We start from the raw sequence: 15825 nt of genomic DNA on the forward strand, positions 1-15825 counted from the left end.
TGGTCGCGGGTGGCATCGTTCTCTCGGATATATAAAAACAAAAATAGCCAAATGGGTCACCAAATACACTTGAGCAACTGTTAATATACCTGAGCGGCCTGCGCACGTAAAGAAACACTGCTGATGTACAGCACATGTGATGCCGTGCCAGCAAATCATCATGGGAGCGATAGTTTTTTGCATTACAGTTTAACTTAAAGGGACAGCCCGAACTCAAAAATACATATTCTTCTCTCCTCCTCCTCCTCCTCCTCCTCCTTCTCTGGCCTGTAGTGGTATTTACCCATCTACACTGTTTTGGTGTGAGTTGCAGAGTTTTTGAGATATCAGCCGTAGAGATTTCTGCCTTGTCTCCAGTATAATGGAACTTGATGGCACTCGGCTTGTTCTGCTCAAATTGCCAAGAAAACTCAACAGCAATGTCTCTTTCCAGGAATCATTACCCAGTTACACAAGATAATCCACAGAGCTTGTTGTGAGCAGTTTCATGGGGGAACTCTCTGCAGTAGAATCTACCAGAACTACTTTAAAATCTACTGGAACGACTTTATTTCTAATACAGAGAAAGTAGTTCCTACATGAAACTGCTCACAACATGATCTGTGGATTATCTTGAGTATTTTGGTGATGATTTTTGGAAAGAGACACTGGTTTTGAATTTTTCAAATGTATGTTTTTGGTGCTTTGAGCACCACAGGACACCATTTAGTCCCATTATATTGGAGCGAAGGCAGACAGCTCCAAAACTTAGCAACTCACACCAAAAAAGTCTAGATGGATAAACACACGCCAGGGAAAATGTATGCTTTTTTTTTTATTTTGGGGTGAACTGTCACTTAAACCAAATGTTAACAAATTTGTTGTTTAATGTTCTTAAAACCATTTAGGGTTCAAATTCAGTGAAGTGCTGTAGTAGATAGTTGTTTGTCTTCTCGATAGTAAACCCAAGGAAGATGTTTCCTTTTTTTTTTTTTTAGAAAGAAACATCAAAGAGACTGTTCACTGAGAGATAACAGGGTGTGACGTAAGGACTTTTGCTCCCCGCAAGGACACAAAAAGTTGAGAGGAGCTTTGTCCCATTCACAAAAAGCATTGCCCTCTTTTACCCTCCTTCACAGATTAGAGGTGACACATCAGCACCTCACTGCCTCGCTATTCATCTGTAATCAATAAGGAGGGAACGGCAGCCAAAAGATGCCTGTGAGGACAGCCGGACCCTGTGCTCCTTCCCACCCTTTCTCCTTCACCTCCCGTGATATCACATCCTGTTTGTTGCTCTCGCAGCTGAGAAAAAGGCTCTCAGAGAGAAGAGGGAGCCACTATTCTAGAAAATTCCCCAGACAGACAGACAGACACTCTCCAGCCCTCTCTCCTCCCAGCATCCTCTTTTTCACACAGAATCTCTTCCTCTCCCACCGCCTTATCCTTCCCTCTCTACTTCACCCTTTACTCTATCTCGCCAACCCCCCCCCAACACACTGCTCTCTTGCATCTACTTTGTCCTCCTCATCCTCGCCACTCCACGGCTCTTTGCAAGCCTCTCTCTGCTCCTCCGTCTCTCCTGTTCCGTCAGACATCAGTTGTTTTCCCAGGAAGCGTTTTATTTAGAGCAGATTAATTAATTAGATACAGTATCAGAGTGATGGCCATTCTTAGCTCATGTCGATCAAGGCTCCTGAGGCTAACGATGTGGCAGAAAATATATATGTGTGTGTGTGCGTACAAACAGGGTCAAACGGTGTGTATTTTTAGTATTTGCAGGTGCTTTGCAATGTGTGCTAATTGGACTTGTCAAGAAACGTCTTAAGAGCACAGGAAATGTGTGTGCGCACGTGGCAGATGGTTATATAAGTAGAAATAACTACTTCCATCTCATCGTGCTGGTAACAGGGTTGCGTTTGTTGGTATCTCACAAAATAAACCAGTGTTTCATTAGCGCTTCTTCCCTAACACCCTCCCCTCTCCCTCTTGCTCCCCTTTTTTTTTCCCTCCAGGGACGAGTTCTCACACCAAGTACAGAGCAGCGAGCGATGAGGAAGAAAGAAAAGAGGTGCTTGTCCAATCAGAGATGCAGATGGCCGCGGAAGACATGAGCACCAGCCAATCTGGCACCAGGACGACTTCAACTTGCCAATTTATACATAACAAATCAAATGTGACCCCTTAATTGAATGATTGATACAGTTTACCTACACACACATACTGCCAATGAAGGCAGAAATGAGGTAAATTTCTACTTATATCCTAACACAAGGTCAACTAAAACTTCAATCTGCTGTACGATTACAAGGCGAGACAAAACAAACAGGAACATTTTGCCATGCTGTGACTACACCTCAAGCATCACAGACACAAATCTGATGATAAAAGGCAACACAAAGCCACTACACACTGATATATATTACTATATAAACCAGCCCTCACTCCCTTTCAGATGGCCTGCATGAATAAATGTTAGATGGCAAGCATCTCTGCTCGGCTTTCTGCAATGGATATTGTGACGACATCCCAAATGGCCCAGAGGACAGGACAGGGACGGCAGAGACATAACGTGACTGGAGCTTCTTCATCAGTGGTGCTGTCCACAGCCAGCTCCTTCCTCTGTTGGCTCGCCCTGCTGTCAATAATGCGGTTGCCAACGGTAACAGCTGACTGCTGGCTTATCGAAGGGGAGAAAGGCTTCGTGTGGCTGGCTATCTGCAGCATGAACCAGCCGCCTTATGAGGCCATCCCCTCCCACATTAACAGGTGAGAGAACTTGACAATAAGAGCGAGTTTTGTCCAGATTATTTTTGCCTGTCTTCGTCGAACATCCACGGCCGTCATTCTTCTCTCGACAGCACCATCGTGGATCTGAGGCTGAATGAGAACAAGATCCGGTCGGTGCATTATTCCTCACTCAGTCGCTTCGGCAACCTCACCTATCTGAACCTCACCAAGAACGATATCAGCTATGTGGAAGACGGAGCGTTCTCAGCACAATTCAACCTGCAGGTGAGCAACAATGACGGATCTACATTTGTAGACACATCCACGTCCACACAAATGCACATTCACAGATACACTAGTTAAAGGGAAAGTTTTAATGTGGATGTCCAGTCAGAATTGATGGTAAATGTAGTCAATAAAAGCAATAAATTCCTCAGTGTGTGTTATATTGACAAAGACAGCTGAATTCTCCTGCTGCAAAGTCCATTGCTCTTCCTGCATACAGTGATGTCACAGTGACATAGTTGGTGTTGAGGAGGATCAGCTTGGATAGAAAGGCGGTGAGCTACATGAGTATTTTTGTCTCCTGTTCCAGCCACCACAGTAATGGCTGTAGGCTAGGGTGGTGATACACGGCAACATGGGCATTGACATTTATTTAAGTTAGAAAAATAAAAGCCTTTTTTTTTTTTTCACCTTCTCCGTGTAGATCATAAACACTTGATGTGCCGACGCTGACGTAATGCAGCAACAAGCTGAAGCGGTGAATGTGTCTAATGCACTCTAGCACACAAGAGTTTATTTTGTCAATATAGAACAAACTGAGGAAAGTAATGCTTCAACTGACTACAATTACTGTCAACACTGAGTGGACTTACACAATATAGGAAGTACATGTGTGTCAAGCTGTTAAAATGCTTTACTCCTCTACAACACAACAATATTTTACTTGTAACTCCACTACATTTATCTGGGAGTTATAACATTAGCATTATGGTTTACGTACATGCAAAAAGATTAGATAGACAGCATGTTAAGTAGTTAAAATTAGCTCCGGTTTATCCAGCATTACCTGTATTAAAATGCAGCTTATAGTACACACAAATGCACAAATTCTGTAATATATAACTCCGGGTATCAAACCCCACCGGTTTTTTGGTGCTGCCCAAAATGCAGCAGCATTAAGGCTGAGTGTTAGGACTCAATACCTATACTGTATCGACCGAAATAATCCCGTCCAAACTAGTCCTGAAACATATCCAGTCAAATAAAATCTGCATTTGATCCTTTTTATATTGAGATCTAGGAAAAAGAGTACTGCTATAGTTTTGCTCACAGCCAATCACCACAAGCGTTTTTCGGCCCACTACCACAGCGGCTACAACCCACACATATTGTGGTGCGGTGAGGTCTAACACTCTGACGGAGTTGGCATTTCAGCATGCCAAGATGCCACCAAACATTCAAAAGTACGGCTGTACTACAAGCCTGTTGCTTGCTTGTGATAAAAATAAATGCATAAAATGCGGAAGGATTAGTCCTGTTTCAGAATTACTCCCATTCATATGATGGCTATCGAATGAGGCAGAAAATAAAAATGTATCAATTCATGATGAGTAGAATTACTTTTAATATTCAGGTACATTTTACTGACAATACTTCAGTACTCTTTTACTGAAAGTGGCTACAAAGAGCTTTCATATTATGTTGAGTTTAGAGACGCCAGTGGACTAAAGCAGTAGTATTTCCAATGTAATAACCACAAACTTTATAGCATCACAAATAAAATTATGTGAAGAAAAATCTCCTTCTGCTGCTTTTTAACTTGCTAGTCACTCACTGTGACTTTGCCGGGGAAAATGTAAACACAGTCTCGTTTCCTCTGATTTAAAGAACAATTCAACCCAGTGGCAGTCATTAAGCATAACTATATAGAATAAAGCCCATCTCCTAGCTATAACGGTCTTGTTAACTTATGTAGGTCATATAGAGGAATCAGTGTTAAACTGAGGCTGTTTCATAACCAGTTAAAATCTCTTTGTATGTTACTTTAACTACAGTTATCTGATAATTCTCCAGTATTTTTACTTAGTTAAACTTTCAAGGAAAGACTTGTAACTGTAATCAAAGGGAGTATTTTTGCACTGTGATACTGCTACTTTTACTTGAGGAATTCGTCCCACTTTACACACACACAGATGGACACACACACACACACACAAGAAAGACAACACCCGCTCATTATGGCTCCCAGAGACATTGAGGCAAAAGTGTTTTCACCAAACTGAGCTGAACGCGGCCATAATGAGCTGGCATGCTTACACATCTACCCCGCTGCTGGAGCTGTGCCAGGAGGTAAAATGTGAACAAGATCTTAGTAAATTCAGCACAGCATAGAGGCTTAGATCACCATGTGAAACATGAATTGTACAGAACTGTCGTCTGTTTGTTCTGTATGTTCCTGGCTCGCAGTGAGTGATGCCTGGTGCTGGCCCGCTCTTCAGAGATTAGAATAATCCCACTTGTCTTTGTCTCCCCAGGTTCTCCAGATGGGTTTTAACAAGTTGAGGAACCTGACAGAGGGGATGCTGCGGGGCCTGGGCAAGCTGCAGTATCTCTACCTGCAAGCCAACCTCATCGAGACTGTTACACCCAACACCTTCTGGGAATGCCCCAACATAGAGAATATCGACCTCTCCATGAACAGGTATCGACCTGGGTCCGTCTGCTGTGGAAGTGCTGATTAGTTGATTAATTAGATGACTTTTCAGAGAAAATAATTTGCAGCAATTTTAGTGATCAATCAAGAAATCAAGAAAAATCCAAAACTTTTTCAATTTAATCTTATTTTCCCCTTTTCATTATATCACTAAAAATGGGATATATTTGGATTTTTGTCACAGACTCTATATTTAATCGTGGACAGGACCTCAAGATCTTCAAAGTGAAGATCTGTTTCTCACCTAAATTGTTTTTAGAAACTTTATTTAGTGCACCGCCTAGCTTAACACGAGAAAGATTGTCAGCAGGCGGCCGTTGTTGTGTGTCTGGTTTCCAACAGAGCCTCCCAAAACTCGATCAAACTGTCAAATTTGGCAGTGTTGATCAAATATGGATCAATATTATGTTGCTACGTTGTTTATTTCTCACTTAAAATGTAAGAGACATATTTTAGTTTGCTGTTTATAATTAGGGTTGGGTGCTGAAATCCAGTATGAATAAAGCACTGGTTCCAATATGACCAGTATCTCCTGATTTGAATTAACTGCAACATGATTTCTGTGCTGCTTAAATGCAGAGCTGTCAAATATCACCCTGTGGTGCGTCAAAATGATACGAACTAAATGACAGAACAGAAACAATCTTTGGGAAAAATGTATGTTTATATAGTCTCTGGTTTGGGCACCGGTAACGTTTTAAAAGTATAATTTCTGGTATTCAGTATAATTTCAGATACGACACGTTGTTGTATTAGGATAAACTTTCTGGCCCAGCAGGCCACCATTGTTTCCCTCTAAACGGATGAGCCAAAACCAAGCACCGCCCAAGTCGCTGTACGTCATCCACCAGCTCCACGCTCTTGTTGAAACTGGACATGCCCTGGTTGCAAAAAAACAACAACATGGCAACCCCCATAATGCCATACCAGTAGTCCACATCACGGTTGGTTCACACTTAGTTTTTATATTCATAGTTGGACAAAATAGTTTGTTCGAAAATGCAACCTTGGACTCTGGGAAACTGTAAAACTGAATGATTAATCAATTCTAATCATTACAGCCCTGTAGCCGTTTTGTTGTTTAAAAGTCTCATGATATGAAAAGCAAAAACTAAAAAAGGCTACTGAGAATCATGTCTATGTTCCCAGGGTCCTCTGTTCTATGTATACTGAACTCTGGTATACATAGGCCCCTTTATACACTAATGTTCCCATTATGTGCCACATAAAACTGGTGAACACTGAGCGCTGGAAACATACTATAGCAATTGTATATTATACATATATTGTGGTTCATTGGTATATGATGCTAGCTGGGAAAAGGAAGAAAACAAGTTTCAACATTTTTAGCACAGCTGCAGTTAGATAGGAGACTGTAGTAAAATATTGTTTCTTAAGTGACCAAAACATGTCAGGCTTGGTGTCATCATCCCCAGGGCTGCTTTCTTAATTCACCAATTTGCACTGAAGTCGGGCAGTCTTACTAGGAAAAAGAAAGCACCACAGTAGATGCAGAGATAGTAATTTTCTCAGTGACAGTATCCCCAGTAAACCATGATGCAATGCTGCAACAAGCCATTTTTTCAATAAAAGTTGAACTTCTTACTTTTTCTCAGTGGGAATAACTGTCCTGTTCTTTGCTATCAGTACTGTAACTGGTATTGATCTCTTGACTTAAATGTAAAAGCAACAGCTGAATGAAACAAGTTTAACTGCTCTTCAGGGCTCGATAAACGGTATTTTGGGAGATGTTTAAGACCATAAACTGAACTATAAGAAGACTTGATACCGAGTGCTTTTAAAGGGGGAGTGCGCTTATTTTACACATCAAAGTCTGTGTAGAGTTCTTGGAGAGTACTATTGCATATGTGGAAAAAGTTTAGGAAATATAAAGCCTTCTGTGGCTCCAGAGGACAGCTGTGGAAAGTCTGATAAATTACCTCAAATGACCCCTCAAATCAGTGGAAGGGGCTGAAGACTACAGGTTTGAATGTGAAAACATCTGGGGGTACGGAGAGAAAGAAATAAGCTCACCAGACCTGGAGGCTAACAGCTTGAGGCTACATTAGCTGGTACTAGCTTAACACACACAAATCTCTGACTGTACTGCTGCGGATGGGTTGCATTGTGGGTAATGTAGGAGAAAGGGAGAAGCAACATTGTGTAAGATTTGGTACTTTTTGTGATTTGACACCAACGTCGCAAATATGGACAGCTGTACATGTGCATTAATTCTGATTACATTACTTATAATCAAAAACTAGTCATCGACAACTGTTCAAATACAGCCAAACATCAAACAAGCACAATAACACAAGACTTAGCATGCCAGCTAATATTACTGACTAGTCCAACGGCAAGAGGGCAGGCTCGGTGTCTGTCTATCAGCCTTTTATTTCATGAAGCTAAGAGTCAGTCCGACATTTACTTTTGTCTGGCGGCTTCTTGCTCTGTCACCTCCTGGCTCTGTCATGATATCTGTCATGATAAAGGCTGCTGAGGCCGGTTCTGTTGCCCACTCGCCTGGCTGTGATTTTGACATGACATCTGCCCCGATACCTGCCAACATTCCCTGCTGGATCCCCTCGCCTGGGGCCTCAAAACCTCTTCCTGGAGGTCCAGAGCTCCAGGACTTGGTGCTCCAAGTTGTCAAGCTTCACTGTCCATCAGGAAACTCTTTAAACAGAGCGGCTTAAGGCAGAACAGTTGGAGGACATCTGAGGGAAACCAGAAAACATTTTCTCCAAAAAATATAATCCAGTTTCACTAAAATCAGTTACATAGTTAGAGTGGTGTGTGACTTAAGCCACCATTTTCCATACACATGTGCTGGCCTGGACTGACTTGGATTGACTCGCCATGTCAGCCAATGTAGAAGGGATTTGTAGTTCCATTATAGCAAGGTTACCCGCTTGAATGTGATTTTTTTCAATGATACGCACTTGCAAAACGGTCATTTTCAAAAGCAAACATGAAACAGGAAGATAAAGCAGATACCTGAAAGTCTAAACAGCTGCGCAGAAGAGAAACTAAACAAATATTCAATTAGAAGCCACAAGTCCTGACAGCTCAACACACAAAGAGAAGGTCCATTTCAGATGCAATAAAGATTGGTGCGATCAAACTGGTAATGAAAACGCACATCAGCACAGCATGGTTTGACCCAAAGTGACAGCTGAAAAGCCTCATTAGTGCCACAAAGCTTTATGCACTTCTCACAATTCAGCCACCAAAGATACATAGTGCAAGAACAGCCGTATGTTATGCAGAATGGGAGTGGCACCATTCACCTTATTACAAATCAGTGTAGCATGAAGCTGTTATTTTAAGGTGGAACAGCCAAATAATGATGGTGTATTAAGCTATGTCAGTGTATCTGAAGGTGAAATTTAAATATATGATTTTCCCTTTGTCCGTTTTCAGGATCCAGGTGCTGGACGGCAGTTTGTTCTCTGGACTCTCTAAGCTGACCACCTGTGAACTTTACACCAACCCGTTCAACTGCTCCTGTGAGCTGCTGGGTTTCCTGCGCTGGCTCTCGTCCTTCCCCAACAGGACCAGCGAGAGGATGGTGTGCGACTCCCCTCAAGGATTCTTCGGCTACAACCTCCTGAGCCAGAACCCCCGCATGCCTACCCAGCGCAACGCTCTGCACGTGCTCAGTCTTGTATGCACGGACGACGGCAGCGTGACATCCTTCTATGTCCTCGGCGCCGCAGATTCCACCACGCTGCCCCCAGATTTTGCCTCCCCCTGTGGATTGGATGATTGTGCTTCTGGGACCCCTCCTGACGAGGTAATCAGCTTAAGCCCGATTTTCCCAGACGCCAATCCGATCATGATGCTAAAGCAGGTGCTACATTCGAGTGCTGTGATAACGGTTCAGATTCCTCATCCATACAGGAAAATGTACATCCTGGTGCTTTACAACAACAGCTTCTTCACAGATATCCAGAATCTGAAAAATCAAAGAGAAGATATCGAGCTTAAGAACTTAAAACCGAACACCGACTACACATACTGTGTGGCGTCTATACGAAACTCCCTGCGCTTCAACCACACCTGTCTGACCATCTCCACTGGCCGCCGGAATCCTGAGAGGATAGCCAATCAGTCGTCAGCCACCCACTACATTATGACTATTTTGGGCTGTTTGTTTGGCATGCTACTTTTCCTTGGCCTAGTTGTGCACTGCCTGAGGAAGAGGAGGATCATGGAGGAGAAGGAAAGGAAGATGAGCAGGATCCAGAGGACTCTGATAGAGCTCAAGTACGGTGGAGAAGGGGATATAGAGGGAGGGAGTGGAGGATCCCAGAAGCTTGCTGCCGGGGACAGTCTATCCAGAATGCCCTACCTTCCTCAAGGTGGTGAGATAGATCCATACAAGCTGCAGGAAGTGATCGAAACGCCGCCGCACAAGCCTGCAAAACTTAACTACATGGAGGTAAGAGGGTCTGGCATCGAGAGGGAGCGAGAGCGAGAGCGGGAACGAGAGAGAGAGATGTCGCCACAAGCAAATCCCCAGGGCTCAGTAGCAGAGATCTCAACAATCGCTAAAGAAGTCGATAAAGTTAACCAGATCATCAACAACTGTATAGATGCTCTGAAATCTGAGTCTACCTCCTTCCAACAGGGGATCAAATCCCCCTCTTCTGCAGGCGGAGGGGCAGTTTCCACTGCAGAGCCACAGCTGGTGCTTCTCTCTGAGCAAGTAGAGAGAGCAGAAAGAGGAGGGGAGTTCCTCTCTCCGGTGTACAAGGGAGGAAGAGGAGGAAGAGAAGAGAGGGGGAGAAGCTACCATCATTCGCTGCAGCGGCACCACAGCATGGAGGCTCCCCCGACCTCCAAAAGGCCCAGCACCTCCTCTTCTCCAGGCTCTGCACGGAGCCCTCGCTCATTCCGCTCAGAGGGAGGCTACCACTCGTCGGAGACCCGCTACATCGAGAGGACCTCACCTGGAGAGAGGGGAGAAAGGGGAGGCGGAGGTGGAGAGCCCATCCGTACGGTCACTCCAGCAGCGGCTATCCTTCGAGCTGAAGCCCAGAGAATCCGCCAGTACAACGAACACCGACACTCCTATCCCGGCTCCCAGCAGCACCTCCAGGAGCTGCAGCACCACCCCCAGATCCTACAGGAGCTCCACCACCATCCAGGGGGCCGCAAGCCCTCCGTGTTAGACCCTCTCACCCTCAGCAGGCAGGCCAAGCAGCGGGAGCTGGCCTACTCTCAGCTCTCGCCACACTACCCCCTCTCGCCCCAGTACCACAACCTCAGCTACTGCTCCAGCCCCGAGGAAGACGAGGAGGAGGAAGGGCTTCTCTGCACCCCGACCCTGGGTCTCTGGGAGAGGTTCAAACTGCACCGCAAGAGGCACCGGCAGGCGTCCATGGAGGACGAAGGATACGTGGCAGCCGGACATGCGCTGAGGCGAAAGGTTCAGTTCGCCAAGGATGAGGATCTTCACGACATACTGGACTACTGGAAGGGTGTGTCCGCCCAGCAGAAGACCTGATCCCACATCTGGAGACCCCCAAACACTCTGATGATGGAAAATTACAACACCGCACCCTAAACATACTGATACAGATACACAGACCGAAACAAAATGACCTGTAAATACACACAAACACAAACAACTTACAGGATCTACACAGTCAAATCACACACATACATCTATACACACAAACACACACACACACACGCTCACACTTTACACAAACCAAGCCTTTGCTTCTGAGAACACGAAGGAGGACCAAACTAATATATTATATTGAACAACAAAAATCATAACTTATAGAGAGACTGAGTTACTTTTTGTAATGTAATGAAAATTATAGCTCAGACTTATGTAGCTATTTGTACTAAGTTTTGAATGACGAAAAAAAAAAAATCAAGATTAAGAAACAGAAACCTTAAATGTCGCCGGGCGACCCATCCTGAAGAGCCTGGCTACGCTTTTAATCTGCCTCGAGACTGACATTCCTCAAACCCGTCCACAGCAGATTAGCCTCACCGATTCTTATTACAACAGTGGGTTGATCAAGATTTTGCTTTTGCTGGGGTCGTTTTTTGCATCGCGCCCTGCGATACCGCTGCGAAAAAAAAAAAAAGTTTCGAAAGATTTGCTGTGATTTGGAAGATTTAAAACGATCAAAATGACAAATTCTGGATGGGTCGCCAGGCAACAGTAATATTCAACTGTGCTGAGAATGAGTAGGTAGCTCTCACCAGAGAGTGAGTATAATGTGCCAAATCAACCAAGGGGATAGTAGAGCCCTACTGTGTACCAACTTCTCCTCGCCACTGTTTTTATATACAGAATTTAAAAAACCTAGAATGATATGTTATTACTATTAATTATTCTTATTACATTACTGGTCTTCTTATTATTCCTATGCTCCTCATCATTAATACTCTATTATTTGAATATGGCATGGCTCTGTCGTGTGACTGTGTTTTGACTGTTTTGAACACCAACAGAGACAAACGGTATGATGGACGAGACATTTGAGTTCTTCTTTTCTACCAAGAGGAATGTGCTCTCTGCTGAGCCGAAAAACAAGCCCGTCTTTTCTCTTGGTGAACCCCTGCTACACCTGCTCCTCATCCTCCTAAAGAGGGAACGCTGTACAGATGAGAGAGAGAAGTTCTATATTTGCAACAGAGGTGACTGTTTTGTTTGTACAACATGGTTTTGAAATCTTTCAGACTTTTCAGAAACCAGAATCCCAAGTTAGTTACCTACCTGCTCACTTACAATGGTACGTTTTTGATTTTGAAATCGAACTAAAAAAAAAATTCTAATCTTCAAATGAATGTCTTCAATTCCCACACGGGAAACATATCTGCACTGTTCAAAATCAAAAAACGACTCTTAGGAAAAGACCTAAAAAAACTCTCAGCTTCCTTCCCGATACACTGTAGATCCACTGTGTTTTATCAACAACTCATTTTTTTTTTTTTAATCCTCCCATCTCTCCCAGGTTTTTACTTTTAATTTTTTTGGATTCCTCTGGTTCCACTGTGGTGCCGTCGTGCCAACTTGATAAATCACAAAGAAGTATTTGAAACTGATTTTAAATACTATTTACAGACCTCTTCTCCTTCACATCGATACACATCAGTTTTGCCAAACAGAACAACAATTTGCACAAAAAGATCCACCCCCATTGGCTCACTGCTCCCCTTCTATCCTCCAATCATTTCTAAAGACCAAAGTACTGTGGTAGTAAATTGACCCTTATAGCCCCTGACCCGGCCCCAGCTATTTACCCGCCATCACCCCTTACAGTTACAACTCTTAGCACATGCATACACGCACACATCCAAGTGTACTCATGCACACACACAACCACAACCACACACAGATGAATGTATTCTTTGAGAAATTAAAACTGTTTAGCAGCTGGATTTTTCTGTTTCTGACGTACAAGCTGTATTCAAACAGTGTCCTCATCTGTCTGATAGAAAACTTTGTTCAGATGGCCACTTGTGTTTCAGAATTGGATATATATATTAAAAAAAAGAATATTTGGCTCTCTAAAAATCAAATTCAGGGCAGATTCTCACGGACGATCAGTCTGTGAACCAAATGTTGTCCCAAACAAGCCCAAAATTGCCACCGCGAACGTCTATTGAAGTAAAAGCAATGGGGTTTTGCCTTATCAAAGGTTTTTCAACTGAAAAAGTTCCTGATATGAGAAGTGTTCTAGTAAAATGTGATTAGTGTCACTAGTGTGGTGAAAAGAGACTACATGTGTATCTGCAATATCTGCAGGATCTTAATACTGGAGGCTGAAAAGAGGAGAAAAATGTGATAGCAAAAATACTGCTGTTTATTCTATACAGAACTGTGCTACAACAACTCATTTAAGAAGACCATAACCCAGGGACGGAGTCGAGAACATTTCAATTCAGTGGATTTTGAATTTAACAGGCTTGTAGTATTCACAGTATTGACAAACGATTTGTAATTACAAATGCTTATACTGACTGAATCGCACCCACTTCGCTGTCTGAATTGAAACAGAATTGACTCCTTGAAACAACACTGAAAACTACACAATAGAAACAACAGAGCTGGCAAACAATGAAAAGTTTATTGGTGAATGGAAACACTGTATAAAATCTTTTTCTCTGCTATAATGAGTTCAGAATGCTCAAGTCATTAAGCCCAGTTAAAGCCATAATCGCGGGTTAGTGAAATCACCACAGCTGTTTGTAGCGCTGCAGAAGCACATTCATTTGTGAGGCTGAAAAAAAAAAAAAAAAAGAAGGCAGATTTCTTTTTCCTCCCCTCGTGCTGCAGCAGCTCCGACGCGGCTCCTCTGCCGCTGCAGCAAACAATCCAACTCTGATCTGAAAAAGCGAACCGGATGAGCCGTGGTCGTTTCTGCGTTACACGTCCCAGATTGTGGCTTTAACTAAACAACAGCCTTAAAACATTCGATTTTCTTTAATCTTTTTAACTTTAGCATTGCTTTGAAAATCGAACAATTTCCTGGTTTCTTAACTTATACTTTCCTGACTGCAATTTTATAATTGCTTGATTCTTAAGCCTCACTTGAGCATTCTTTGAGTAACAGTAATATCAATGTAGCGATGTATTTAACTACTGTTTTTGTTTTGTTTTATCATTCTGTTTATGAACAATAATGGCCTGAATTTATCATGTGTCAGAGAGTAGCAGAGCTCGTCTAGAATCAGACGACAACGAGCCGGCGGTCGAGGTGACCGGTCGACAGTGACCCTAATCAGCGCTGCTATTCTTTGAAGCGTGATGAAGAGAAACTGTGTTTTTGAAACAACAATGCCTAGAAAGTGGAAATAAATAGAGGTCCTACTGACAACAGACAGAAACGACAATGGAGCATGCTGCAAGGAAATCTTCAGTGGAAGCTTGTGTTGTATTCTTCTAGTGAATGACTCAGGAGCGCGAGAGTGTGAGAGAGAGAGAGAGAGAGAGAGAGAGAGAGAGAGAACGCTCTGCCATAGGATCTCTCAGAGGCTTTCTTTCTTTATTTTCTTGTCAAAAAATTAAAATGAGCACAATAAAATAGCCTTTCTTTCACTGCCTCCTTTCCCTGGAGAAACCACACATATGACAAAAGTTTTAAAAACACTCAGGACTCTCATTTCGCATTCCAACGTTTGATTGATAACTTTTGATGAAAAAATGAAAAATCTGAAGGCTCATTTATGCCGCCTCTGTGTACCAAAATGTAGCCATCACTCCACACATACTTCCGTGCATCCTTTGCTTTGGCATGAATCTTAAGCAATGCATCCACTAGAGGGCGCTGTCACAAGTTACCCCAAAGAAGAAAAGTTAAAGTTTTCTGACAACTAACATGGCGATGCTGGAGAAGGTTGTAGTAATATATCTCTTGAGAAAAAGGCAAAAGACAGCGGCGGTCTGTATGACCATCAAATACATCATGTGATTCTTTTCACTAACCAACTGATAACAAACATCTTTTCCAACATTTCAGATTTTTAAAACTTCTTCTTCATATTCTGCTTGATCTATTGGCTGCACCATTACACTGCCCACCAAAACTACTGGTAGTGCTACTCCGTTTCATCCTTATTTGTAAGCTTTCAGAAAACATGCACAAATACGCACAAAATTAACGCAGACTACAGACGGCTTTGTCCGTACGCATATCTAATGTGTAGCATAAATGAGCCTTTACTTAGTTCCCACGGTATTTTAACAGCCTGGACAGTTTGTGTAACTTGTTTTGAGATATCCTCTGATTTTTCTGCTTTCATTGAGAGGAGATACTTTTTTTTTTTTTGGTGGTGCTCAGTGTTGAAAAATCACATTTAAAAAATTCAACAGAAACATCTCTTTCCACAGCACTGCCCCAGTTACAGTGGACCATCCACACAACAGAGTATCAAAAGTTTTCAATAAAGTAGTTCCAGTGCAAACTGTTCAGAGTGAGTGTCCCTATTATTCTGGAAAATAATCCAGAATAATAGGGACACTGCGATGACAAACTGCCAGACAATTAGACAACAAGCCCAAGACATACAGGGGCTGTTCTGCTGCAGCCAGCAGAAGCAAAACTGAGCTGCAACTCAATCCCCCCGGGCAACTGTAAGTAGGTAAGTCCACAAAAACTACTTGTTTTTGCCACTCAGAGGCTGAAACTGTTACTCTGTCTGAAAACATTATAGAAAAGATCCCTGAAGAAAACAGAAGAGTGAGATGTGTTTTGTTCAACCAGAAACAGCTGTTTCAGTGTTTACACCAAACCCACCAGACAGAAACTTTCATCATCTTATCATCGTAAAACAGACTTCACTCAAACATGACAGAAACAAACTAAAATTGACCAAAAACATATTGGCTTATGTTTGCCCTGCTCCAACAATCCCCAACTCTGTTT

The 15825-nt window shown here is 42.8% G+C and overlaps 1 protein-coding gene and 1 long non-coding RNA gene across 2 annotated transcripts in view; both read left to right on the forward strand.

Moving 5' to 3' along the window:
• Positions 1-2208, forward strand: part of LOC146329626 (uncharacterized) — a 176934-nt gene extending 174726 nt beyond the window's left edge. Inside the window, exon 4 of the long non-coding RNA XR_014769825.1 lies at positions 1995-2208. This is a non-coding gene — a long non-coding RNA (uncharacterized LOC146329626). The remainder of the gene's footprint in view (positions 1-1994) is intronic.
• Positions 2209-2235: 27 nt separating this feature from the next.
• Positions 2236-14498, forward strand: LOC146329627 (protein ELFN1-like). Its single transcript, XM_084714901.1, has 4 exons — positions 2236-2748; positions 2841-2994; positions 5250-5416; positions 8852-14498. The coding sequence occupies exons 1-4, from the start codon at positions 2459-2461 to the stop codon at positions 10938-10940; spliced, it is 2700 nt and encodes an 899-aa protein (XP_084571027.1). The 5' UTR covers positions 2236-2458; the 3' UTR covers positions 10941-14498.
• Positions 14499-15825: the final 1327 nt, after the last annotated feature.

Source organism: Lutjanus erythropterus, chromosome 3 (assembly GCF_056507025.1).
Source record: "Lutjanus erythropterus isolate fLutEry1 chromosome 3, fLutEry1.hap2, whole genome shotgun sequence".
NCBI classification, from domain to species: Eukaryota; Metazoa; Chordata; class Actinopteri; order Lutjaniformes; family Lutjanidae; genus Lutjanus; species Lutjanus erythropterus.

Excerpts from the sequence above, each read along its gene's own strand:
- LOC146329627 (XM_084714901.1), top strand. The coding sequence starts at position 2,459 with ATGGCAAGCATCTCTGCTCGGCTTTCTGCAATGGATATTGTGACGACA. Across the intron at positions 2,749-2,840 it reads ATCCCCTCCCACATTAACAG|CACCATCGTGGATCTGAGGC; the intron begins GTGAGAGAACTT and ends TTCTCTCGACAG. Across the intron at positions 5,417-8,851 it reads ATCGACCTCTCCATGAACAG|GATCCAGGTGCTGGACGGCA; the intron begins GTATCGACCTGG and ends GTCCGTTTTCAG.